Source organism: Marmota flaviventris, chromosome 14, assembly GCF_047511675.1.
Source record: "Marmota flaviventris isolate mMarFla1 chromosome 14, mMarFla1.hap1, whole genome shotgun sequence".
In the NCBI taxonomy this organism is placed as follows: Eukaryota; Metazoa; Chordata; class Mammalia; order Rodentia; family Sciuridae; genus Marmota; species Marmota flaviventris.
Window position 1 is genome coordinate 10,790,693 of NC_092511.1, and position 27,616 is coordinate 10,818,308.

Consider the following 27,616-nt stretch of genomic DNA (forward strand, 5'->3'; position numbering starts at 1 on the left):
AATTGTGTCTACCTAGCCAGGAACAGAGGCACAAGCCTCAACACCACCCTCAGTCCCAACTCCAAGCAGTATTCAAAGAGATGCCTCCCACTCGGTACAGAAGCAGGAATTAAGTCCAGGCCTTAGACTTGAAATCCAGTGCCAAGTAGAGACCCATGACTCTACCCCCCAGGTCAATACCCACAAACTGAGCCACTGGAACTGCATTAGCCAGGCTGCAAGTAAACTGCCTCCACTACCCTTCCTCCAACCTTGGGCAACAGAAAAAAAAAAAAAAAAAACTAATACCAACTAGGAAGCAGGTCATGAAAACTAGCACAGATCTTTAGTCTTGGAGCTCGAGACTCAAAGCCAAGGCAAACCCCAAAGGCCATATACCTAAATCAGAGCTCACAGGTGTAGCCTCCAGATCTGTACTGGCATCAGGCAGAGAACTGCACCAGTGGGACAGACTTGAGTTTTGGCCTGCATCACTGCCAGCCTTGGAGTGTGCCTGGCACACCAATCCCTCAGACTCCCAAGACCTTAAGCTGTAAAACTCAGGTATAACTCAGTAGCATCAGCCTTGGTAGCCAAGGGACTGTCTCCACATCCCATCCCCTTCAGGCACCACAGCTATCCTCAAGGCCAGTGCTTGCAGAGGAGCTGCTAAACCTGCCCAACACCAGGAGAGACTTGTACCCTAGTAGGATGGAGTCATGTTTCAGCCTGCATCCCTGCCAACACATAGCATGGGCCTGGATCACCCCTGAGACCATGCAGATTCTTGTGGCTGAGATTCAGGCACAAGCCAGCTTAGAGTTAGACTTGGAGACAAAGAACTACCTTCACTATCACTACTCACCTTGGACAGCATAGTTTAGAGCAAAATGCCATTCATTCACTGACAGTAGGACAAGGCAATCAGCACAGAACTTGGCCTTGAAATGCAGTGCCAGGATGCTGAAACGTAACACTGGAGAGATCTTAACAGTCCTCACCAATAGGCTTTTGAATGGCCACAGCTCTGACACAGAAGATATATAGCCCCAGTATATCATAAGCCTACCTGACCAGGATTACCTGTGGCTAACTGCAGCCAGCTTGAGCCATAAAAAGACTCTGGTGATAGGCAACCAGAGCAGTGTAGGACTTGGGCTACCCAGTGCTGGGCTGGTCTTGGTGGATTACAGGCTCTGTGTGAAACAGCTTGGCAGTTTGGGTAGCCATAGGTGTAGCTTAGGGGCCTGGGACTAGCCTCTCCATAGTGATTCTGCCCAGAGTTGGGAGATTTCCCAGTGGCTCTAGATAAGGTGTCTGGGTCTACTACAGTCCCACAGAGAGGCTTGAGGTGATGGAGTACCCTTGTTAGGTATTCCCCCAGTTCATGCTCAGCAAAACACCAACTGCAGAACTGGTACAAAGTTGTGCCTAGATAGCTCTCTAGTATGAGTACTCTGTTGGTTTGCTGTCTGTTCAAACAAAACCTGGAGTTATGGCATCACATATTCCTTCCCAAAATTGAGTCATGAACAGAAAATGTGAACAGACTAATAAGTAATGAGACTGAATCAGTAATAAAAAGCTTCCCAAAGAAAAGCCCAGTATAAATGGATTCACCTCTGAGTTCCAAACATTTAAAGAACTAATTCTCTTTAAATTATTGCCCCCCAAAAAAAATTGAAGGAAATTTTTCCAAACAGATTCTACAAGGCCTGATATCAAAACCAGACCAGCACACAAAAGAGAACTACAAGCCAGTATCCTTGCTGAAAAAAATCCAACAAAAATGCTAACAAACCAAATTCAACAGTATATTAAAAACATTAACCATGATCAATTGGAATTCATCCCAGGGATACAAGGATAGTTCCACCCACATAAATACCACCTCAACAGAACAAAGGACAAAAACCATATGATCACCTCAAAAGAAACAAAGTAGGGGGAAAAAAAAAGATCCTAAAATTTGTATGGAAACAAAAGGTCCAAATAACCAAAGGGATTTTGAGGGGCGGGGGGGGCGGGGGGGGGGGGAGAAACAGGAAGTTCAACATCCTTTCATAAAAGCAGTTAACAAACTAGGTATATGGCCTCAATATGATAAAGGTCATATACAATAAGCCAACAGTTAACATTATACTGAGTAGTAAAAGGCTGAAAGCTTTCTAATAAGTGGAATAAGACAAGGATGCCTAGTTACACTACTTTTCAACATAGTTCTATGAGTCCTAACCAGAGCAATCAAGGAAAAAAATAGCCAAGGAAAGTGGCACATGCCTCCGATTCCAGTGATTTGAGAGGCTGAGGCAGGAGGATTGCAAGTTCTGTGACAATGATTCATTTTATGCTTTGAATATACCAGCCCTTGCGCTCCACCATCTTGGTTTATCTTAAAATGGGCATTTTTCCCCCCTCTTCTCCCTATCCCAAATTAACCAGTGAATCACAATCCCCCTACAGAGAACACCTTGAATGCAGACTTGGAATAGCTTCTTTAAAAACCCTCTTTTCTCCCTGATGGCAGAATTGCATCCTCTGGGACAGGAGTCCCCTGTGCTTCTCCTTTGATTTAAAAAAAAAAAAAAAAAACCCACACTCTTTCCGTTTTCTCAAAATCATGTCCTCCTGACAATGATGTAAAAAAGGGAACTCTGCACACTGTTGGTGGGTATGTAAATTAGCACAAAAAATTAAAAGTAGAACTACCATATGATCCAGCAATCCTATTCCTACCTACACATATCCACAGGAAATGAAATCAGTGTATGAAAGAGACATCTGCACTTCCATGTATACTGCAATGTCATTCATAACAGCCAACAAATGGAAACAATCTAAATGGAAACAAGTGAAGAATGAATATAATGCATGTGTACATTAAAAACTATTCAGCCATAAAAAAAAATCCTGTCATTTGTGACAAAATGGATGGAGATTATGTTAAGTGAAAAACAGCAAGCAAAGACAAGAACTGCATGATCTCACTCAGGTGAAATCTAAGAAAGTTAACCTCCATTTTACTTTCAAGTTTCAGGAGATCATCAGAAGCTGGGGAGATAAGAGGGAAGGAAGGGATGGGGAGAGGCTGATCAATGGGAACTACAGGGAAAAATAATTTTCAGAAGTTTGTAGCCTTCTCTGTAGTTATTTGCTATTATCCCAGGTCAGTTTTTATCATTTTTTTTTTAACTCTTATAAAATAGCTTCCTAACTGGTCTTCCCATCTTCAGTCTTTCTCTCCCTCCACTACCCAAAGAACATTTTAAAATAGAAATGAACAAATCAAATCCTTCTGCTATTTTAAAATCCCTGATGGCTTTTTCATTCCCAACAAAACCAAGTCTCAAGGCCTCACTATACAGGAAAGGCCCTTACAGAAAGCCCTATCGTATACGCTGTATCACACCCCTAACACCATCCACACATACCACGTCTGCCCTTCACACACATGGATGCCTTTACCTGGACTGTTTCTCTCCAGTCTTACTCATCCTTGTAAGCCTAGTTAACCTGTTACCTCCTCCTTCCTTGACACTTTGAAGCTGACTGGTCTCGTCTAGTGCACCAAATATGCCGTACATACATCTTTCATAGTATTGATCACCTACTATGTTGTTTACACAACTATCCTTAAAGAACACCAATTAAATATGCATTATACAACTGGGTTCTTTTCTCTACCTGAAAGAGGTACTGTGTAGAAGTCAGACTCCCCTTGCCTTCAGTAATATATTTTGTATATATGAGCAAAGTATGCCAGGTAACAATGAGTTCATTTTTACTATCAATAGTTAAAAAGTATATTAAAAAATCTGAGAGGTCCTTGAACACAGGAGAGTCTAACTTTATTCGGTCCTACCAAGACACTACATAAACTCTAAAAAAAAGTTCTTAAACACAATGAGATTAAGATGAAAAACAGTTCCATGTCTTCAGATAGCTAGAAAGTCAAATGTGGAAGCAGACACAAAATGATAAACAACTCAAAAACCTACATATGCACAGATGCTACATAAAAACCAGCAAGACGACAACTTTGCCTTAAAAAATATTTATGTGCTGAGAAAATGCTGCAAACATTTTTCTATTACTATTGTCTCACCTGAGAACAGATTTTTCCCTCTTATTTCATTTTGATGGGATAAAGAGACATATGCAGTACATTGTTTCTGTCTAAAACAAGTTCCTTCTAAAAGGAATTTGTTTGTACTATTATTTCTAGTTATAAACAGTAACTCCAGAAAACTCAGCACGTGTTTTGACCCAGATAAAGATGTGTTTTCATTACAAGAAGATTTCACAGAACCATGTGAAAATAAAGTCTATCGCTGGATTTTTCCAGCTGTGTGGTTTGGGAAAGGAATGAACAGTATACATTTTTACAAGACAAATGTCAGAGTTACCTGAGAAGTATTCAAAAAGGCTGAGAGTACAACAGCAACCTGACAACTGACATTTCAAGGTCAAAATGTTCACACCTGCCCACATTTTCATCCACTGCTATACCCGAAACCTGTCCAACTGCCAAGCTCTCTCCCCACTCCAAGTTTTGTTAATGTTATTTTAATGTTATTTTCTCTGCTTAGAGCATCCTTTCCCTGAACCCTTCACTGGCTGCATTTTCAAGTCTCACTTCCTTAGGAGAGCTTCTAACGACTCTAAGCAACCTCTTATGCCCCACTATTCTCCACCTTTCCAATGATTTCATTTCCCTCAGCTCTCATCACAATAATTAAACATTTGGAATTCAAAATTGTGAGAAGCTGCATCAACTTCGTTCAGAAGTTTTATCACCAGTGCCTTGTTCTGGTAGTACACAACAGGCACCCAAAGGTTAAAAGGGTACATTTCAATCCAGTGCCCACTTGTACACACTGCAAATGGAATGGCAAGAACTTTAAAAATAGGGAACAATGGGGTTGAGTCTCTGTTACCAGAAACAAGTTGAGTATGGCTTTGGGGAGATTATGGGGGCCTCAGTCTCCTCATCTGCAATATGAAGAGTTTGAGGAACAATTTCATATACATCCTAATTTCTAAGTCAGGAACCAAAGGAGCAAGTGCAAATTCATGGGAATAGGAAGACAGATGCTAAGTTATTTATGTTTAAAATAGAGTCACTAAAAGATACATGAGGGGGCTGGGGATGTGGCTCAAGCGGTAGCGCGCTCGCCTGGCATGCGTGCGGCCCCAGGTTTGATCCTCAGCACCACATACAAAGATGTTGTGTCCGCCGAAAACTAAAAAATATTTTAAAAATTCTTTCTTTAAAAAAAGATACATGAGAAAAAATTTAGAATTCTACAATAAGGTCTAAACATGATAAACTCAAGTTTATTTTTCTTAAAAAGTGGCAAACACTACTAAAAAAAGAATTCTCTATGTAAAAGAAATTTAAGACTTCAATTGGGCAAAAATATTCGCAACATGGATGATAAAGGGATAACATTCATGCTGTACAGATACTACAAACCAAATACAGAAAAGCCTATTAAATCCAAAAGAATATGACCTAACAATTTTCTCTAGAGATACACACACACACACCCCCACCCCTAAAACTAAACATATGCAAATTGAAAATGAGATATTTTACCCTTGCCTGTGAATATGGTGAATATTTAAAAGGCAATATATAGTGTTGAAAATGAATAAAAGACATGGCCTCAATCATACCTATTTATAAATCATGAAAAAGGTATAACTCTTTGAAAAGGATTATAGCAGTAGCTATCACATTTCAAATTCTATACCCACAGAGTGACTTTTCCAGCATTGTTAGGATGGGAGATGAACAAAAACAGGTAAAATAAAGAGGAAGAAGACTTATCCTAAATTTCTATAGAGAAGTGGAATAGGAAATGTGATTCACATTCTTGTACTCAAATACTGTGTCCACATGAAACAGACTGAAATTCTTTAAGAAGTCACCACCCCATAAGATGTCCCCCACGTAGCAAGTGGGGGAGAGCAAGGTGTAGAACCAGATATATTGTATATGTGGTTCTATACCGTGTCTCATTACACCTGAGTAAATGCCAGCCCATGTATATAAAAGGATTATAAGCAGCTTTTATGAAGATTGCAAGTTGAAAGAATCATTCTTTCCTACTTGTGTACTGTTCGAGTTTGTTACAAGTTCTGCTTTTGTTACTGAACAAAAGCAGCAATTAGTCTTGAACCTGATCTCCCACAAGAGTGAGTGAGTGTGTATAAGATAATTTCAGGCAGTGCAAGACTGCCATCACTAAGAGGATGAAAAGAGATGACAAAGCCATCTGCTATGCACATACATCTCAAAAATCAGGGTTCCAAAATACACACAGAACTGAAATGTAAATAAATACACCATTATACACAGAGAATTCTACACTTTCCTCAGGAATTGAAAAAGGAATACCACCATTACCTAACTCAAACAAATTTATGAAACACTATACACAATAACTGCACCATAGCCAAGAACCAGATTTAAAATATATATAAACAGGGGCTGGGGATGTGGCTCAAGCGGTAGCGCGCTCGCCTGGCATGCGTGCGGCCTGGGTTCGATCCTCAGCACCACATACAAATAAAGATGTTGTGTCCGCCGAGAACTGAAAAATAATTTTTAAAAATTCTCTTTAAAAATATATATATATAAACATTCATGAAGACAAATCAAACCACAATATCAAATTAATCAAAGTTGTGTATGTTCTAACAGAAATTACTTATCAAACAGATGCATGTATTAGAAATAGGCTTAAATGCTAAATATAAAATGCTAAATATAAAAAAAAATATTTAGTCTAAGCTTCCATCTTCCAAGCCAGGCATGGTGGAGCACACCTATAATCCCAGCAACTGGGGAGGCTACAGCAGGAGAATTGGGAGTTCAAAGCCAGCCTCAGCAACTTAGCAAGACCTTGTCTCAAAACGAAAAGGGCTGGGGATATGCCTCAGTGGTAGAGTGCCTCTGGGTTCAATCTCTACTATGAAAAAATAAAAGATCTTCCATCCAGAAAAATAAGAGCTAATTAAATCCAGAATAAAGAAAAATCAAAGAGAAATAAAATTTTATTATTTAATATTAATACACTGAAATCTCCATCCTGTCAAAACAGAAAATTATAAATCAGAAACAGTAAATATGCTATAGACAGTAAAAGTATAAGAATATTATAGACAAAAGATAGCCTATTCAACAAATGGTGCTGGCAAAACTGGAAATTCATATGCAGCAAATGAAATTAAACCTCACCATACACACACACAAAAAGAACTCAAAATGGATCAAAGACTTAGGCACTACAGAAACACTAACAGAAGAAAAAGTAGGGCAAAATCTTCATAACGGCCTAGGATCTGACTTCCTTTACATCACCCCTAAAATGTAAGAAATAAAAAAGAAATCAAGAATCAATAAGTGGAATAGATTAAAACAAAAAACTTCTCAGCAAAGGAAACCATGGAAGAGAGCCTCAGCCTCAGTATAGATCGGGAGAAAATCTTTACAACATACCTCAGATAAAGCATTAATATCTAGGATACATGAAGAACTCAAAAAACTTAACACCAAAAAACAAATAACAGTAGTCTAAAATGTACATTTACTAAATAAATGTACAGACTTCAAAGAAATACAAGTAATGAGAAAATGTTCAACATCTCTAGCAATTAGAGAAATGCAAATTAAAACTACATTGAGATTTCCTCTCACTCCATTCAGAATGGCAATTATTAAGAATACTGCCAACAATAAATGTTGGCAAGGATGTGGGGAAAAAGGTGCACTCATACATCGCTGGTGGGACTGCAAATTGGTGCAACCAATTTGGAAAGCAGTATGGAGATTCCTCAGAAAACTTTGAATGGAACCACCATTTGAACCAGCTATCCCACTCCTCGTTTTATACCCAAAGGATTTAAGAATTAGCATACTATAGCGATACAGCCACAATGTTTACAGCAGCTCAATTCACAACAGCTAAAATATGGAACCAATTTAGATGTCCAATAGTTGAGTGGATAAAGAAACTGGTATGTATACACAATGAAATATTACTGAGCATTGAGAATAAAATTATGGTATTTGCAGGAAAATGGATGGAGTTGGAGAATATCATGCTAGTCAAAATAAGCCAATCCCCAAAATCCCAAAGCCAAATGTTTTCTCTAATATGTGGATGCTAATTCACAACAGGGGAAGGGAGGACTAAAGAAGAATGGTTACCTTAGATTAGGTGGAGGAGAGGGGAGGGTTTATGAAAAAAACAGACATTACACACATACACACACATATATATAACTATGTACATGTTGTAGAATCATACTGGTCAATCAGAAAAATGATAAATTATACCCCATCTATGTATATCCAACATGCATAAATGCATTCTACTGTTATGTATAGCTAATTAAAACAAATTCCATGAAAAACTAAAGATCTGAAAAGTTTAATATATCCAATTTTAAGAATTTGAAACCTAATTAGAAAACTCCAAGTTTCTCTGGTGAATTCCATCAAACATTTGAGAAAGAAGTAATTCCAATTCTACACAAATGCTTTCAGAAAATAAAACAGGAATACTTGCCAACCAATATTTTGGGACCAGCACTATTACAACATCAAACCAGAAAAGCACATTACAAGCAGACAATCTACATACAATATCCTTCAAATAGAGACGCAATAATCTCCTACTTATGCTTTTCACAATTATCTGCCTAAAGGCCTGATGATGGCTTCACCATGCCTGTGAAATCAAGTACAACACTGAGTTGCTTGCTACTTGAGATCAAGTTCATAGGCATCTTCTTGTGTTACCTGAATAGTTAGGAGAACTATGTCCTGACATTTAGGAAATTGTCCAGCAGAAAATATGGGGAAAAAAGATACTTCAGAAAGTCTTCTTTAAACTTGAGCCTAAAAAAGTATCAACAAGCCAGGCACAGTGGTACACACTTATAATACTAGCAACTCAGGAGGCTGAGGCAGGAGGATCACAAGTCTGAGGCCAGCCTTAGCAACTTAAGTCCGTTTCAAAACTGAAAACTAAGAAGCTCAGTGGTAAGTGTACCTGGGTTCAATCCCCAGTACAAAAAAAAAGTGCAACCTATCATTAACAAAGCCAATTACAAAACAATGAATACTATAGAAAAATCGAAAGAACAGAAAATGTTGATATTTTGTTTATTTCTATTTTTGCTCCTTAATTTCTACTAATATGTATTTTTCAGTAAGAAATAGAATTTCTCTAAAAATTTACGAAAAGGGGAAAAAAGTTATAATCTGAAGCTCCTAAGCTCCTAAGTCACTTTTGAAATAAATTTTTTCATTTCAAAATGAGCATTTCAAATAGATGCTTCCCAGTCTTTTTCATGGCAAAATAGAAAGTCATGTTGCATGGCATCCAACAGCAAACTGATGAGACTGCTGGAAGCCTGAGGCAACCAGTGGATCTCAGGCAAAGTGCCCCAGCCACTGGCGGGCTGGCAGGCCATCGGCTGTCCTACAGTAGGCAAGCTGCTGTTCAGTTAAACTCTGGCTTGCTATATTTCAAAGTCAGAAATATGAGGAAAATCTCTTAATTAAAATACAGCAGCTTAATAAAAATAATTCCACATGGATTTTTAAGTCACTGTTCAAGATGAAAAGAGAAGACTGAATGACTTAAAGTGGCATGGCAAATAGAGTCCAAACCAGTTGCAATGCATATTTAAGACCTCTCTCAAAGGGCTTATCTTTTATAAAAGAATAATTGAAAAATATCAAAGTGGAACCAAATAGCTCCTATTTCAGTTTGCAGACTCTGCAGTATGTAGTTTCAAAAATACATTAACAATCTGGCTCCTTTTCTCCAGGCACGTACGTGAAATATCATTTGGCATATGGGAGTTATTCCCATAAAGATCAGTCAGATAATAAGCAAATGATCATTACCTCACATTATATGAAATGGAAAGAAGCCATTAATGCAGCATTAAGGGCATAAACTTCATACATTTGGAAGCCCACAAAACAAAACATTAGTTCTCAAAGCATTATCTCATCTATACTGCCACATTAACTGTGTACTCTAAAAATTTTTAACAAGTATTATAATTTGTATGAAATACAGAACAGTTAAGCTTCCTATTTTCATGTTAACTTGTAAATTTCTCAGTTTACTTACTGGCCAAGAGGTTTCTAAAGCCAAAGCTCAAAAGGACCCCGTGTGTGTCTAGATCTTCCAACGTTCTGAGCATGCTCCTCAGAGACCTACCTCAGAGTTCCCAGGCTCACACCCAGCTAAGGGCCACACTGGAAAATATTCAACTGAAACTCCCCCACATTATTCTTTTGGGGACTTTACGAACCATATATTTTATGTAAGCCAAATAAGGTCTACTTTAAAAAGCACTGGTGAGGAAACCATAGAAGTTCAGGAAACCATAGAAGTTCAGGAAACCATAGAAGTTCAGGAGATTCTAGAGCTCTAGAATTTCTGTTAGTTCTAGAGATTCTAGAGCTCTTTAAACATTCACTTTTATAAACACTACCTCTCTTCATGCTATTTTGAAAAGGATACTATGCAAGCAGAGCTTCTCAACTACCCTTACTGTTCCATTCATGGTATGTATACACATTGGTATATGTTAATAAAAACCGAGAATATCATGACAAATACTCATAAATGAATATAAAGATGTATATAGTACATATAATTAACACATAATATATATTCTCATGTATTTCTAAAATTCATCAACAGGAACTAAGCACATATACTGTGTTCATACACTAATAAAAGTCATTGACTAGTTCCTAAGTACTTACTTGATAATAAGCACATGAATTTTGACCTTATGTGTCAGGCAGCTCTAATCAGTAAAAATCTTAAGTTCCTGAGTAAGACAGGAGCCCTGTGCCAGGGTAGTGACACACACCTGTAATCCAGGGGCTGAGGTAGGAGATTTGCAAGTTCAAAGCCAACCTCAGCAAAAGCAAGGTACTAAGCAACTCAGTGAGACCTCGTCTCTAAATAGATAATAGAGCTGGGGAGGTGGCTCAGTGATCAAGTGCCCCGAGTTCAACCTCCAGTACCAGAAAAAAAAAAAAAAGACAGGAGCCCTGACTTCAAAGAACTTAGTCTGAGAATCAGACAAGCAAATCAACAATTAAAGACTAAGTTATTTGAGATATCAGCACAAACAAGTACCAGAGAAACAAGAGGTATAAATGGTGAAGGTGGCTTCCCAAAAGAGCTGATGCTTGACCCAACGTGTACAGGGCCGATATATAGTGCAAGGAACCACCTGTAACAAGGCACAAAAAGCACAACGGGAATGGAAAACTTGACATGCGAACACTACAACACAGAACACAAGGCAGAGGACTCACAGAAGATAGGCCGATTGTGAAGGGTCTTACATCCTCGATTAGGAAATATGAATTGTATTCCACAGTCAATATCAAACAATTGATATTTTAGGTAGAATCATAGTAACAGTAGTTTAGTATCTCCTAAGTACTTATGCATCAGGCATTGAGAATTTTCATATTCTTGTATTTTGTATTTTCTCCACAACTCAATCCATAAAATTATGTGAACATTACAGATAAGACTGAGGTTCACAGAATGTGTCAGCTTTCCATCACTGACACAATAATGAGAATTTATGAGAAAAGATTTTTGAGTCATTGTTTCAGAGGTTTCACCCATGGTCACTTGGCCCCGTTACTTTGGGCCTCTGGTGAGGCAGAACATCATGGTGGGGAGCATGTAGGTGACAGAGCCAAGCCGCTCACCTCATGGAAGCCAAGCAGCGAAATAAAGGGACCAGGGACCCAATATCCCCTACTCGGGCACACCCCCAATGATCTAACTCCCTCCCACTAGAACCCACCTCTTCAAGGAATAGCGCCTCCCAATAGGCTGATGACCAAACCTCGACTATGAAACTTTGGGGGACATTTAAGTTCCAAATCATATCAGAGAGGTAGAGTTACTTGACAAAGTTACATATATAGGAGGCAGTACAGCCAAACATCAGAAATAACCTGATAGAATCCTGCTTTTAAAATGATCAGTTTGAGGCTAAGAGCTCAATGGTAGAGGGCCTGCTTAGCTTGCAAATAGCCCTGGATTTGATCCCCCAGCAACCCCCAAGGGGAAGGGGGGGAAAAAAAAAAAAAAAACCACCTTGTCAAGGAGTGTAAAGTGTGAAGAGAAGGGCACAGAGAAGGAAACCACCAGCCAAGTGTTGCAAGAAACCGAGTAAGGTGTTAAGAACCTGAACCAGGACTGATAAAGGGCAGAAATGGGAGACAAGAACTAATTCACCAGATCCCAGGGCTCTGTAAAGCCCAATGCTTCTCCACTGCAGCACTTAGTACAATGTCAATGAAGTATTGTCCTCTTCTCTCTTCCCTGACAGACTAAACTCAAATCTAGGAACCTATATCATAATCTCCATTTACACATTTAGTACCCAAGACAGTGCCTGGCACATAGAATTTATGGAGAAAAAAGAAAATTTCTAGTTTTCTAGCTTGGGCAACCTAAGGATAATGGTACTACTGACCATCTAGGGAATAGAGGAGGAAAAAAAACAGATTATAAGAGGAGATATACATTTATATAAATATATAGGAAGTGTTACATTTGCTACTGTTACAACATACACTATGTATAAAAATAACTCCATAGAAACACTACTTTATCCACCAATATATATGAAATTGCATTAGAATGATAACTGATATACTAATAGAATTTCATGGTTTATGGAAATTCAGTTTGTTTCTCTTTAAATATTCGATCTTTAATTTCCTGAACACACTTAGGTGGCTGAGAAGGACAAAAGAAAACGGGACCTAGGCTACCAGTGGTACATTTGACAACAGCTTAACACCACTATTCCCACACATAGGGGAATCCTCTATTAGCACCACTGTATAGCTTCCAAAACCACTGATGTTCCCTCCTCCTCATTCTTCCACTGTCAAAGACTCTTCGTATCCTAATATTAAGATAAAATATAGAAAATGCATGTAAAATACTACATAGCCTGGCAAACAGTAAGACCATGTTTGTCATGAACAAGATGACTGATTATCACCGATTCCTACAGGTATGGCACTATTAAACTAACACCAGATCTGACAAGGACCACAGGTCCTCTAAATAAAACATAGGTAAAGGACGCATTTACCTAGTCAATTATTTTCCTAGTAATGTTTCCTCTGCCTTTTCATGCACTGCTTCTGCAAACAAATCCAAACCACTATCTCCATCTTCTGCTGACCTCTCATTCTCATATGTGTTTGGAAATTGGCTTTATTTTTTAAATTTTTACTGATGCATTATAATTATACATAATAGGATTCATTATGCCATATTTGTACATGCACATAATTTGATCAATGTCATTACCCAGTATCTTCCCTATCTCCTCCTCCTCCTAGTCTGCTTCCTCTATTTCAATTAATGCATTATAGTTACATATATAAGCAGGATTCACTGGTATATTCGTGCATGGACTTAGCATAATTTGGTAGATTTGTTCCCCAGTACTTCCTTGTGTCCTCCCCTCTTCCTTCCTTCCTTCTACTGCTCTCCCTTCTATTTTCATGAGATTCCTCCACCTACCCTCCCCCGCCACCGGCTTTCTTTTATTTTCTGTTTTTCTCTCTAGCTCCCACCTGTGAGAACACATTCAACCCTGGACTTTGAGTCAGGCTTTTTCCACTTACCAATCTGTTCTCCAGTTCCATCTATTTTCCTGCAAGTGCCATAATTTCATTCTTATGGTTGAATAAAATTCCATCTTGTATGTATACAATATTTTATTTATCCATCAACAGGCACCTAGGCTGGTTCTATAACTTGGCTATTATGAATTATAACTTGGCTATTATGAATTGGATGGCTATAAACGTTGGAAAGTATGTATCACTATAATATACTGATTTTAATTCTTTGATAAATACCAAGAAATGGAATAGAATGATAATATGATGGTTTCCTTCCTTGAACTGAGGAATCTCATACTGCTCTTTCTAAAGTGGTTTTATTAACTTGAACTGACTTCTTAAAATTGATTTCCAAAAATCACTTTCTCACTTATCTCACACCCATTGAAAACTCACTGTAAACCGTTTCCTTACTAGATTCGTCTGTTTCTAGTTAAATATTTGATTGCTTCAGAGGACTATACCTTCTTGCTGACAATCATACGTCAAGTACCAATAAAACACTTCATGCACATAAATTGTATTCAATCAATTTTTGCTGAAATGTTTCTAAGAATGATTAAGTCAGACTTTTCTTTTTACTAGTCTGTATCTGACCAACTCTTGCCATAAGTTTCTTCAGTGATCCAAAATAAAAAGCTACACTTAAAATTAGTGACAGTTTAAATTTCAAATTCTTCTAAAACACATCTTAAAGCAAAATATTTAAGGCATATAAACAATTACAATTTTATTTCAATAGTCATAATAATCCTTGTTAATATTTAGTATCTATTCTAAGTTTAATAAACAAATTGTAGATTTAAAATTTTCGTTTTATATCTTGTAAATTCTTACCTTGGCATTTCCCAATAATGGAGGTAAAGTCATCTTTGGCAGATCTGTAAAATATGTGCAAAGATCAAGTTTTATCCTTAAATACTACTGTGTAAGTCTATAAAATACTAGATATTATACACTTCTATATCCAACACTGAATCACTCCTTTCATAGAGATAGTCTCATATGAGGCATAACACTTTCATTAGACACAGTATTTTCTTCCAACCTTCTTATGAAATCAGAAACACAAATACAATGATGTAACACAATGAGTTTAAGCATGCTCTTTTAATATGATAGAAAAATCTGGCCCCCATTCCCAAAGGTTCTGATTCATTAGATCAGGGCTGAGCAAGGTGGTGCACACTTATAATCCCAGCTACACAGGAGGATGAGGCAGGACGATGGCAAATTTGAGACCAGGCTGAACAATTTAGTGAAACCCTGACTCAAAAAGTGCTGGGAGTATAGCTTGTAGTTGAGTGTACAGCACACTCCAGGCCCCAAGTTCAATCTATAGAGCCAAGGGGTGGGGGAGGGGGGTAATGCATATGTATAGGATGGGACCCAACAATACCTTTTAAAGTTTCACAGATTGATCCTAGTTAAGAATCACTACTTTCTATCGTACTACAAATATTATTTTAATAAATCAAATAGCCCAAACAAGTCACCATATTTAAACCAGTGACATATTTAAATCTGTGATCTTGAAATAGAGTACTATAATTATAAAATATGTTCAAAAGTAAGGCTAAATCTAGAAAATTTACTGAAAATCACCCAAAACTTTCATGTCTTTAGCATCTGACCCAATTCCACTTCTACAAAGTTATCTCTGGGAATAACTACAGATATATACAAGTGTTGAGAAAATTAATGCAGTCTAATTTATAAAAGAAAAATACACCCAGAAGATTAAATTTTACTATGTACATGCACGAAGTATTATGCAATTACATAAGTGATATGGAAAGATGTTGACATTTATTTCTGAATAGCCTTTTAAAATTAATATCAAGAATGAAAATTAAGTTTACAGATTGCAGAAGCAATTCATCAGTCACTATAAAACAAATATACAACATTATTCCACTAAACAAATACAAATAGAAAAGGTTCAAAGGATATACAACAAAATAGTAATAGACAATTTTGGCTAGTAGAGTAGGTAATTTGTAGTTCTACTTAACTCTATTTTCTACTATCTTTAATATAATCACTAACAGTTGCTATTTTTGCTGGGGAAGAAAAGGCAGGAAGATATAATCTGGTTTTGTTAAACCTTAATAGAACTTATTCACCTAAAATAGTTAAGCAAATCCTGGGGATGAGAGAATTTATATGCTTTTTTCCTGTAAGCATTCCTTATTTTAATGTGTTCTGTTGTGTTCTATGATAGTTTCCAATCAGTTCCTATTTTATAACAGCCCATAATCATAATTATTTCACTACTTAGGAAATAAGGAAACACGTATTAACCAATTCTAATCTATAGCTGCTGATAAGTTACAAATTAAAGAAGCAATTCACAAACAATTGTTTCACTATCCTATCCATGGGCAGCCCCACAAGTAAGCAAGTGTGTCATACTAGAACAAATGATTAGTCATTTACCATGACCACAAGAATAAAACTGGGAACAGCAACTCAAGTTCAGATGAAAAGACAGCGTGCACTCTCTCCAAAATTAAACTTTTATAGCTTTTCATTTTTTTCCCCTCAAAATCCATTTCTTTATAACTACTTCCTAATATCAAATAATGCTGAGATACTAAGAATATCTTTCATATTCTAATCCAAGCAACAAATGTTTATTAAATACCTATTGAGTACTAACTGCCATTACTACTAAGTCAATCTTGCATTGCACACGTCTTTTACTATGGCAGAAAGGATGAATATGGAAAATAACAAGTGACCTTAAATTCAAGGATAAGCTCTAGTCATAAGAATTTATTTTTTGAATCTCTCTTGCCCTTTTTCTTTGCTGATCATTCCACATCTTGCTCAAACACACCTGCTTTTAGGTTACTGCAGAGTCAGTCTATATGCTCCTGTATTTAGTCAGCAAAAGCAAATGAATGCCAACTGAGCAATGCAAGGCATAGGTGGCTATGCCCTATAATGCCTTCTCGGCTTGATTCCCCTATTCCACTTGCAAACACCCCGTGCTTATTCACCAAATTATTAATCCCTAGGTATGTATATTGAAATACCAGCTGGGAAAAACATAGGAGTCTCTCCTGCAAGGAGCACATAACTGGAGCTACACACTCCAAATCCCATCTGTCCCAAGTTCCTGGTAAATGGAACACACTGAAGTGCAAAGCACTAGTCTAATGGGGAAACATACAAGCATTCTTGGCTAAGCATGATGTAAGTGAAACGTAATATAGGTTTGTGGCTAAGAGCATAAACAGTGAAACTAAAAGCCTACTGCAAATCCTTAGGGAGGTTATTCAACTATATCATGTCCTTTATTATAGAAATAAGGGAAAATAGCAATAACTACAGCCTCACAAGAGATTCTACCAAGATTAAATGAGTAAACATGCATAAAGCATTTCTGATTGTGCCCACTATTAGCATCTTATTAAAAATAGAAAAAAGTTATCATAGGTTCCTAAAGGATAGATTGCTGGGAGCCATTAGCCAAGTAGGTATGACAATTTCCTTGCCAGCGTACCCCATGTTGCAGTGACATTGAATGTAGGTGACCTTGCTCAAGGACCAGGGCGGATTAGGGTGTTCCCGGTTTAAAATAATCGTGTTTAGGGCGTTCCCAGTTTAGGTTCCAGGTTTAAGATTATTCCTGCTGGGAATAGGGCGTATCCTGCTGCCTGAGTTCCCCTTGAGTTCTCACGGGATTCAGACAGTATATTTTGGAGATAGAAGCCCAGTGGAGTGGATTTGGGCAGAGAACGTGGATTTCCCCAGAACGTGATTGTAGACGGCTGGTGTGAGTTCGGGAATAAAGAGTTGCTGTTTGAATCTACAAGCTGTGTGGTGGGGCTCGTGATTGTGTGCCCAGCCAGACTGCGGCAATAGATGATTAACCAATATATGGGAAGAGGAGACTAATAAAGGGTATATTATCAAAGGCTTCCTAGTGGAGTTAACTTTTCACCATGTAAGCCTCAAGACATAATATACGTTACAAAACATTTTCAAATTATCTTTTCATCCATGAAATCATTGGTCAAATGGTCCCTTCCCAAGCTTTTTATCTTGACCACACACATGCACACCCAGACTAACACCTAAAATCATTTCATTGTTTTCCTTTCATGGAAAAGTGGAAATAAGTCTGGCCTACTAACTTATTTTTGAGTCACTATGAGCAAGCAAATTTCTCTAAAAAAACATTATTGCAACGAATGGAATATGAGGTGCTAGTCCATTTCTATGAACAATTTAAATTCAAACACTGTGCTGATTTGATGTTTAATGATGCTGTCAAAGGAATCACAGGCATGGTGGCACACACTTGCAATCCTACTGGGTAGGGAGGCCAAGGTAGGAGGATTCCAAGTTCAAAGCCAGCCTCAACTTATCGAGGCCCTCAGCAACTTGGTGAGACCCCATCTCAAAATAAATAAAGGGCTGAGGACATAGTTCAGTGGTTTAGCACACTTGAATTCAATCCCTGGTACAAACACCACTCGCACACACCTGCCCATAAAGTCGAATCAAGTTAATTTATTTTTGAATGGCTGTCCATCACTGTCCATCATTACTATTCCTGATGGTTTTAGAAGGGATAAGAAAGCCTTCCCAGTTGAAGCCAATGCCCAGGTGGGGACAGATCTTCTGTTTTCTATCCCTACCCCCTAAATTTGAAGAGTCCAGTTCTGCCTGAATACATGAAAGAAAGAAAAAACTGATAACTGAATGATTATTAATAATAATCACTTTTCTTAATGAAGCAGCAGGAAAATCCTCTGACTAGCATCTAGACCTAAACATCTTGAAAGTTTTGTTTTCTTTTCAAGAACCAAGAAAGAATTAGGGCTTTCCTAGAAAAAAGTAACCCTCAATTTTAGAGTTGCCACACATTTAATTTGCTGCTGGAAATTTCCCAAAGAACTAGTTTTTCTAAATTAGTTGTGATTAGTTTACAATTAATGTAATATTTTAAAATAAAATACCAAGAAAACCCAACTTGGAGAACTCTTTCATTGTTTCATTTCAAGTTATGTGTAACCTTGGTCTTTCACAAACCCAAATTCAATCTACAGCTTGTGCCAGCAGAACAAAGCTGTCCCCACTCTGACACCTTCCTGAGCATCTCCGATAGAGCAGTAACTAGTCAAACAAGGGCGATTTCCAGAGTCTAGAAAATGAGACATTTACTGTGAATGTAAAACTCAGGAGACAGCAGAGTGGCCTGGGGAAGTCAAAATATGAGTAAACTACTCTTAGAAAGCATCACTCATAAGTTGGCATTCGATACTTCACAAAATTTAAGTGACTTAATTGTAAAGTCCTTATGAATATTCCTCACTTAAAAAGACTAAAAATCTTAGCTCTTATTTCTCAAGTAAAATTTTACTCAAGGAAATTTTACATATGAATAATATTAACAATTACCTTATCTCTACACACTGATCTTGAACAGCAGCCAAAAGCTTTCCATTGCTTTCATGAAAGAAAAAAAAAATATGAATATTTGTCAGCCTTCAACAGAATTATTTTAACTTAAATCATTAATTTTTTTTCCTATAATTATTCATCGTTTGACCTTACAATAAGTACCTAGGTACAAAAGCAGAGAAAATTATTCCATACAGCTTGAATTAACATTTAAATAATACTGATCATAGGTCACAAAGGGAATTTATATATCATAAAAATCAAGAGTGAAAGCCATAGAACCCTAAAATTAATGTCAACAATGAAATTTGAGAGCTAATACAGATATAAAAACATGTAAATTTTATACATCTTACCTTGCAAGTACCAAATGCCAGTTTATCTGTTTATTAACCAATCGAACCAGTCCATCAGGGAGCAAAAAGGGTGCGGGACTGAAATCACAACACATCAGTTACTTAAAATCAAAACTAGGTAAATATTAATACACAGGCTTTTAAAAAGAATTTTTTCCATCAGAACATAAAATTGGAATATCAACACAAAACCAAAAGTTACTAATTGATACCTGAAACTTGACTATATTTTATATACATATATATATTTCTCCATTTCCAGAAAACATGGTGTGTGTTCAAAGATACAGATCTCGCCCTTTCCAGGAAAAATGTTATCTAGAATACCAATAAAAGAGCAGAGTGTGTGTGTGAGTTTATGACAAATCCTTTCTGCTGTGACAACCTAGAAATTCTGGCTCAACAAAAACAAATTCCAAGATAGAGTTAAATTCACCATAGAAAGATAAATTTCCAAGTAGTAACAATGAAAAAATACCTGAAAGCTAGAACTGGTCAAGGGAAAAAGATGAGAACCCCAAACAGGATTTGCTATACAGAATAGGAAACAAGCAATTAGATCAGAGAGGACAGGAGTTAGAGAGATGCACACTGCTCAAGTGTATGTTCTAGCAATGAAAGAATAAGGGCCCAAAAACTAATGATTCTCTTCTGCCTGGAACTCTAGTCTGTGGAAGACAAGTATGAAATCTATCAAAAATCAAAAGCCCCAAGCTGGGGCTAGAACTCAGTGGTAGAGCTTTTGCCTAGCATGTGCAAGCCCTGGGCTTGATCACCACCATCAAAAAATTTTAATAAGTTTAATAAAAGTTCAAGCCTACATTAAGTGCAAGATCAGACTACAGTTTCACAATACTCATGAGATACAGAAATCCCCAAGCATAAGTTCACTATAAAACCATTCACAAAAGACATGAAGAAATTATCCACAACCAATGAATTAAACAAATGAGGGATACCTGAAGACAATAGAAAATTTCTGCTGAAACAATGTTTTAGAGAAAAATGAATGTTGTGTTATTAAAATGTTGAACTGAAAAAAATTGCAGGAAAAACAAGGAAATCAAAAAATACAAAACTATTTTTAGACTAGAATATATATTTGGTGTTATTTATGCTCATTTTTAATATAAAGACAGGAAATATACATGAAATGTGAATATGAACACCATCTACACAGGATAATTTTCTCTTGGAGGGACGGAAAAGGAAAGACATGGGGTAAGGACTTGAAATGTGACATTTTGTATAGAGCAAAACGAATCTGAAATATGGCAGAGTAGCAACAACTGCTTTAATTCAAATGTAGATACAAAACAAACATGTTTATTATATTGTATAGAATTCTGTATTTTTAATATTTTTAGATTAAATGTAAAAAAATTTTTAAGGAAAACTATACTTTTAATATTAGCTCCCAAACCTTCAGGTTTAATGATCAGAAGCTCAAGAGCACTAATTGAAATACAATCTTTGAAAATAAGATGAGGAAAATAAAAACTTAATATAGGTTGTGAATGCATTATGATCAACATGGCTGGTATGGTTTAGACATGAGGTGTTCCCCCAAAAGCTCATGTGTAAGACAATACAAGAAAGTTGAGATGAGATTATCAAATTATGAGAACCTTGATCTAATCAGTACATTAATCCACTTGACTGCATTAACTGGCTGGTAACTGTAGGCAGGTAAGGTGTGGCTGGAGGCGGTGGGCTCTGAGGGCTTATCTTTGGGGTATATATTTTGTGAGCCCAGTTTAGTCACTGCTTCCTGGTACCATGTCCTGAGCACTTTCCTCTGCCATATTTTTTTCTCCATGATGTCCTGCCTTACCTTGGGCACTGAGGAATAAAGTCTGCTATCTATGGATTAAAACCTCTGAAACAGAGCCGCAAATTAAGTTTTTCCTCTTTAGTTCTCATCTTTTAGCCATAGCAGCAAAAAAAAGCTGACTAAAACATTGGCCAGTTTAAGGAAAAGGACTTTCCATGAGAAGAGGAGACAGATACCTACTGATACCTGATCTGAAGGTAAGGTAATCACATAAGGATTGCATCAGAGTGAACTTTGAGTCCTCAAAAAATGTAATCAGCAATGTGAGTAGACATTTTCTGCCTACTCTGTCCAGGGTGTTCAGGATACCTTCATATTCTCCCGTTTACCTACTCTTCCTCCTCACTCATCTCTACCCTATCATTCCACATGCTCAAAGAAACAAGTTTAAAGAAACCTATTTAAATTTGCATGTATATATACATATAGATGTGCCCACGCACGCACACACACCAATCCATAGAGTGCTTAAAAAAAACCTGGAGGAAGTCCTAGAGAAGAGCAAAGGTCTCTTATGCAAGTATATTATCTCTGGAGCTTTCAAGATGAGGAAAAGGCAATCTGTAATAGTTCTATAAACAAGTTCCACATATTTCTAGAAGTAGAATTACAGCCTTCGAGATTACTTCTTCATTCCTTTTAAAGTTAAAAAGTCAACACTACATGAGAAGAATTAAAAAGTACACAAGAACTGACACCTAAAGAACATTCTCTGATATATAGCAACTGAATATTACACGGGAGAGTGGATCTAACAATAACTTTTTAAAGATATGCAAGCCACACATCCACCCTGTGTGTTCAAGATAATACTGAGGACACACAGATGAAGCAAAAGTAATGAGATTCTTAATGACTAAGGAAACAAAAATTTCAAGTCTATCCTCACAATTTATGCCAAAATATTAGAAATGTATACTTTTTAAAATTGGTCACCTTAATGTCAACATTAATATCATGATCTGGAGTTTATTTATTAACATTTAAGTCAGATAATGTACGTATTTGATGTCCATACTGTTTCTCTGTAGAACTGAAGTCTCACCTGTACCAGATGTATTGGCGTAAAAATAGTAAATGATCTGGAATAAAAAAAGCCAAATATAAGTCAATTGTCCTTTAATAATCATTTTCAAATTAGGTTTACAGGTGACAAGTTTAAAAGGTACTACAGTCCGAGTCATCACAAAAAATATTGAGAACATAATTCTTAAGATGAAAATAACCTAATACACAGTTTTAATAGAATTTAATGTGAACAAGTATGATTCAAGTTTGTATTATTCAAGACTTCAAAGTACTACCTAACAAAAAAAAGTGGTAAGAAATAAAATCTAAGAAGCTTCAATGAAACCATGACTAGAAGTCATAGAAATTGACCTTTAAAATCAGGTAAACTATTTGTATAAAAATTAAACCAAAGACACCAATTCACACTTTCTTTATAACAAAGATAAATACTAAAATGAGGAAGCCATTGGGCAGGGGGGGAGGGGTTCTAATACAGTACTACATGATTTATATGTTTTTTTAAAAATACCTATGTGTAATATATACATGTATGAATGTATGCAGCTAGGTGTGTATCAATAGAAAAAAGTCTGAAGACAGATTATCTCAGTTGTAAAGAAAAAATATTCTAATTTATGATTACCTGTATTTTCTAAATTTTCTACAATAAGTTTTTACTATTGTACATGTTTTCTAAAATTTCAAAGCATATGAGATAATGAAAATTCAATGTTACAGCTCCTTGTATAAGATAAAGATAAAATTATAATTTCAACCACTCAACACTTTCGAAACAATCTTATAAGGAGCTCAAACCTCCCAAAAAATAAAAATGGACTTTGGAGGCAGAATGGTCACATTAAAAAGAAAAACTCAAGCAAATTTCCTCAGCTGAAAACAAAGGAATAACAGCACCTCCCCGCTACTCTGGTAAAAGGGATGTTATTTAATGAAAGTCTCACAGTCCACTCAGTAAGGATAGCACTCAATTCTTTTTCAGACTCTTATTAACTCACATGTAAAGGCTGTCAGTAGTGGCATGAACAGATATTTTTGACCAGTTATATCTGAATCATTTTTAAAGTAGTTTTCCAACCTTTTCCCCTTCAACATCCATAGTCTCTCCAAGACTCACACCAGGTTGGATTTCTTCATTCCTTATAGAATACATCCGCAATAGTTAAAACTAGGGTACATCCTCACCCTACACTGCATTAAAGACATAAGTGTGGAAATACATGTATATGCATCTGCATATAAAATTAAACTCATAACATGTATGTCACTTCCATCATCTTCCACATCAATAGTCTAAAGAACACATTTTAAAACACCCAAGCTTTCTAAAATAGCAGTTGTAAATAAAATGGGGGAAAATTAACTATTACATATAGAAAAATAAATAAGCTATATTTACCTCTGATTGCTTTTGTGATAAACGATGCTCCATGCTTTCGGTTACCTCTAGGCTACAATTTGAAAAACAAATCCTTACATTTGAAAGTGTTTCAGTAATACTTGTACAACTTGTCAACTTATACTTAACTAATGCTCAGAATTAACAAAATTCAAAACCTAGAGATTGACAGAAAAGTATTATCAGGACTGGCTACAGTTGGAATAAAGGTGAGCCTGGCAGTAATAAGCACATGTCAACTTGAACCTTGCACAAGAGCACAAGAGCACAAGAACTGAGGCTGCAAACTTTCCAAATAAAAACACAAATTGAAGACAAGAGAAATCAAGGGCAAAGAATGTGGCTGCTGGTTCAGGATAGTCTGCGAGTGGGCTGCAGAAACCTAAAATAAGGTTTGCTTATAGGAAAAGTGATCATATGGATTAGTAAACTCATCCCTCAAGGCAACATTGAATATCTCTTCTATGTCCATAAAGGCAATGCTACTAACAAAACAGACATAACTGCTATATTGAATAATTCCATTCTGTAAGTATAAACTGAACACTACTGAATGTTCATTAAACAGGTATTATATGTGAGTAAAATGCACTGAAGGGCTGTCAAGAAAATGTGAAGACAATATTAAGTGCAGATAATATTTTTAAGAATATATAAACATTATTTGACTCAACACAGGTGATCATCAAGACACAATTTGTCCCCACGGAGACAGATGAATCTGATGCAGTGGCCCTCTAAGAGCTTATGGTTCAGCTGCTGACATCAACAGAATCCCAAAAAAAGGCAGCAAAGCGCTTCTAAAGTTTCAATATAAGTTGCTGCTGTGCTTATTTTTCTAAATCAACTTATAATTATTCTGAACATTACTATAATTAACCACCAGTATTAAGGAGTAGAAACAGCCTGTAGAACGCAAAAGGTAGCCACCTGTTAGGCTAGCTGTGTAACCTACAGAGTACTTATGTTATTCAGAACAAATGGAAACATACCAGAAAGACTATCTGCAGAATTTTGCCTCCCTACAAAATGCATTAAGCAGAAACTGCAGTAAGACTGTTATACAGGAAAGCTATACACTTTATAGGAAGGTGAGCTGTACAATAAGCCAACACTCAGAAAAGACATGGTAAAACCGAGTTCATATGAACTCCGTTTTCCTTAATAATCCTGTTTGAGCTTGCTGCTTCCTCCAAGTCTAACAGTGATAGGCACAGTTAGATCCTTTAAGTATCTGTTGAGTCAGGTTCGGTAACACAAGACTATGATCCCTGCCACTCAGGCTGAGGCAGGATTGCAAGTTTGAGGACAGCCTCAGCAACTTGGTAAGACTGTTTCAAAATAAAAATAAGGGTTGAGGATTTACCTCGTTGGTAGAGCACCCCTGTGTTCAATCCCCAGTCCCCCTCCTCCCAAAACGGGTTCCCCTATGCATGGAAGGTCCTGCCTGGGAAACAACTGATAACCCCAGGATCCAGTTCATAAGCCACCAACCAACATAGAGCTCCTTTCCTAGCAGGGCTCCCAAACCAGGTCAGTAGCTCTCCTCTCCTCACTGCCTTGGCATATCACGAAAACCGCTACGCAGAACGTACAGCACCAGGTTACCGGAGAGTTCACCGGGCTATCGCCCCCCTATACTGCAAGTCCCAAGAGCGTATTATCATCTGCGTCCCCACTCCTCGCTGGGACGCGGAATACAAAACACGGACACGGTTTTATTAAATGAAAAAAACTAGCGCGATTCACCCCACGTGGGGGGAAAGGGTGAGATCCTGCGACCCGCGGGGGCCCCAGACGTAGAGAAGCCTCTGGCGACCTGGGAAACTCTCCTGCCGCAGACCAGGCAGCCCAGACCCGGCCTCGCCAGTCCGCGGGAAGGGACCCCCAAGAGTCCGGACAGGAGGACCCCCAGCCCCTCTCCGCGACCTCCCCTCTAAGAAAAAGTGACAGCGACTAGAGAGATCAGGTGCACGGCCATCGCGCGCCGTCCCGCACGGATATCCGGACTCCAAGCCCAGGAGGAATCCGAGACCCCCGAGGGCGCCAGGTGCGGTCGCCAGGTGGACCGCACACACCGCCCACCCGCTCCAGCTCCCCTCGGATACGTGGCTCGGGCGACGTGGCTCTGCCTGCCAAGCGCCCGCGCTGCACCGGCCGCCGCCGCCTCCGCACAGGGGCCGGGCTCACCTGTACTTCTGTCTCGGGGGGCCACTCGGTGTTGACCAACAAGTCATAGAGGATCGTCTCCTCCTCGCCCTCTGAAGTGCCGGGACTCAAAGCCAGCCCTGACTCGGGGGCCGCCATGTTCGCCCCGGACTGAGCAGCCGAGGGAGTGGCGCTACGGCGTCCCACGCTGGACAAGCTTCCCCGGCTGCGGCCGCTTTTAATTCTCCGGGATGAAGAGAGAAAAGTGAAAGGAACTGGCCACCAAAAGAAAAATGCTGTTAGGTATAACAATGACCATTGCGTTTGGAGTAGGACTTGGGTCCTGATCCCCTCGTTATTTCTGCGTGAGAAGGGCCAAGCCATTGAATCTTTCCTGTAAAACAGAAAAGCTTCTGTAAAAACAAAAAAAGTACTTTCGAATTGCTGGTGTTAATTTAGGTTTGATGGAACCCACGGTTTTTAAGTGGGTAAACGCCAAAACAAAAATTACCCGAATCAAAACGTTGAGCTAAAGATAGGCATCAGAAGCTTAAGAAAAGCAGTGAGGGTCAGAGGGTTTGCAGGAGCTTCCAGGAGCAGGCGGTGTTCGCCCTGGGTCTTTATAGGTAAATTTGAATCCCGCGGAGGTGGTCTGAGAGAGGCACTTCAATGAGGGGGAAATGGAGTGAGCAAAAGAGCAGACAGACTGAACAAAACTTGAGAAAGGGTGTGAAGAGCATCAGTGATGTAATAGCAAACTGAGGACCAGACTCGTTTGTGTACTCAACAAGTACCTTCACGTAGAAACACCTGTACTGTAAGCAGAACCTATTTTAATTTGAACGAATATGCAGTGCACGAAGTATTAGCACTGTGTCACATTCAAAACAAGCACAACTTACCAAGATCTCTTGAGGATTACATTGTATAAAGTCTATCAAGATAGATTAGGCAGTGATGCAATTAAAATCCACTGCCAGGAAGCCTCTAATGGCTCCCATTTCTCTCAAAGTTAAATGACCTCAAAGCCCTATGTCATCTACTTGGCTTCCCTTAGTTTCATACCTCATCTGCTGCCCTCACTACCTTCAAACTCGCTGACTTTGCCGGTTCAGAGTCACCAGACACAATCTTCCTTGGCTGCTCCCACTGGTTGGAGGTTTACTATCTGCTATTTGCCTGGCTCTCATTGCCCTCAAGTTTTTGTTCAAATGTCACCTTCTTTCTGAAGTCTACACCGACTGCTCATTTTTAATTTTGTAATCCCCTTCCCAACTCCATCTGTCCAGATCCCCCACTTTGCCAGCTCTGTTTTTCTCTCCTTAACACTTGGCATCATCTGAAGTGCTCTGCAGTTTATTTATTAGCGTTGTGTATTAGCTATCCCCATTCTTTAAAGTGGAAGCTCAGCCATGGCACAGTGCTCCACCTATATACATAACAGATTCAATACACATCCCTGCTACATCCTCAGCATCTATAACAGTGCCCAGCACAGAGCACTGTGGAGAAAAATGTTATTTGAATAAATGAATGATTTCCCCAAATAAAAAAAAAAATTAAGAGGCAGGGTCTCCCTATGTTGCCCAGGCTGACCTCAAATTGCTGGTGTCAAGAAATCCTCCTTCCTTAGCCCTCCCAGTAATAGACTACAAGCCTATGCCACCACACTAGGCTTTTCAAATCAAGTATTTTTCACAGCAGCTGTGTCTTTTCATCAAGCCTCTCAT

General features: G+C 38.0%; 1 protein-coding gene across 2 annotated transcripts in view; it reads right to left on the reverse strand.

Moving 5' to 3' along the window:
• Positions 1-26,057, reverse strand: part of Nbas (NBAS subunit of NRZ tethering complex) — a 340,725-nt gene extending 314,668 nt beyond the window's left edge. For both annotated transcript variants that reach the window (XM_071601352.1, XM_071601351.1), the window contains exons 1-6: positions 25,929-26,057; positions 23,739-23,790; positions 22,356-22,392; positions 19,477-19,554; positions 19,118-19,165; positions 14,540-14,583 (exon numbers count right to left, since the gene is read on the reverse strand). In XM_071601352.1, the coding sequence (XP_071457453.1) occupies positions 14,540-14,583; positions 19,118-19,165; positions 19,477-19,554; positions 22,356-22,392; positions 23,739-23,790; positions 25,929-26,045 (376 nt within the window). In that variant the 5' untranslated portion in view covers positions 26,046-26,057. The remainder of the gene's footprint in view (positions 1-14,539; positions 14,584-19,117; positions 19,166-19,476; positions 19,555-22,355; positions 22,393-23,738; positions 23,791-25,928) is intronic.
• Positions 26,058-27,616: the final 1,559 nt, after the last annotated feature.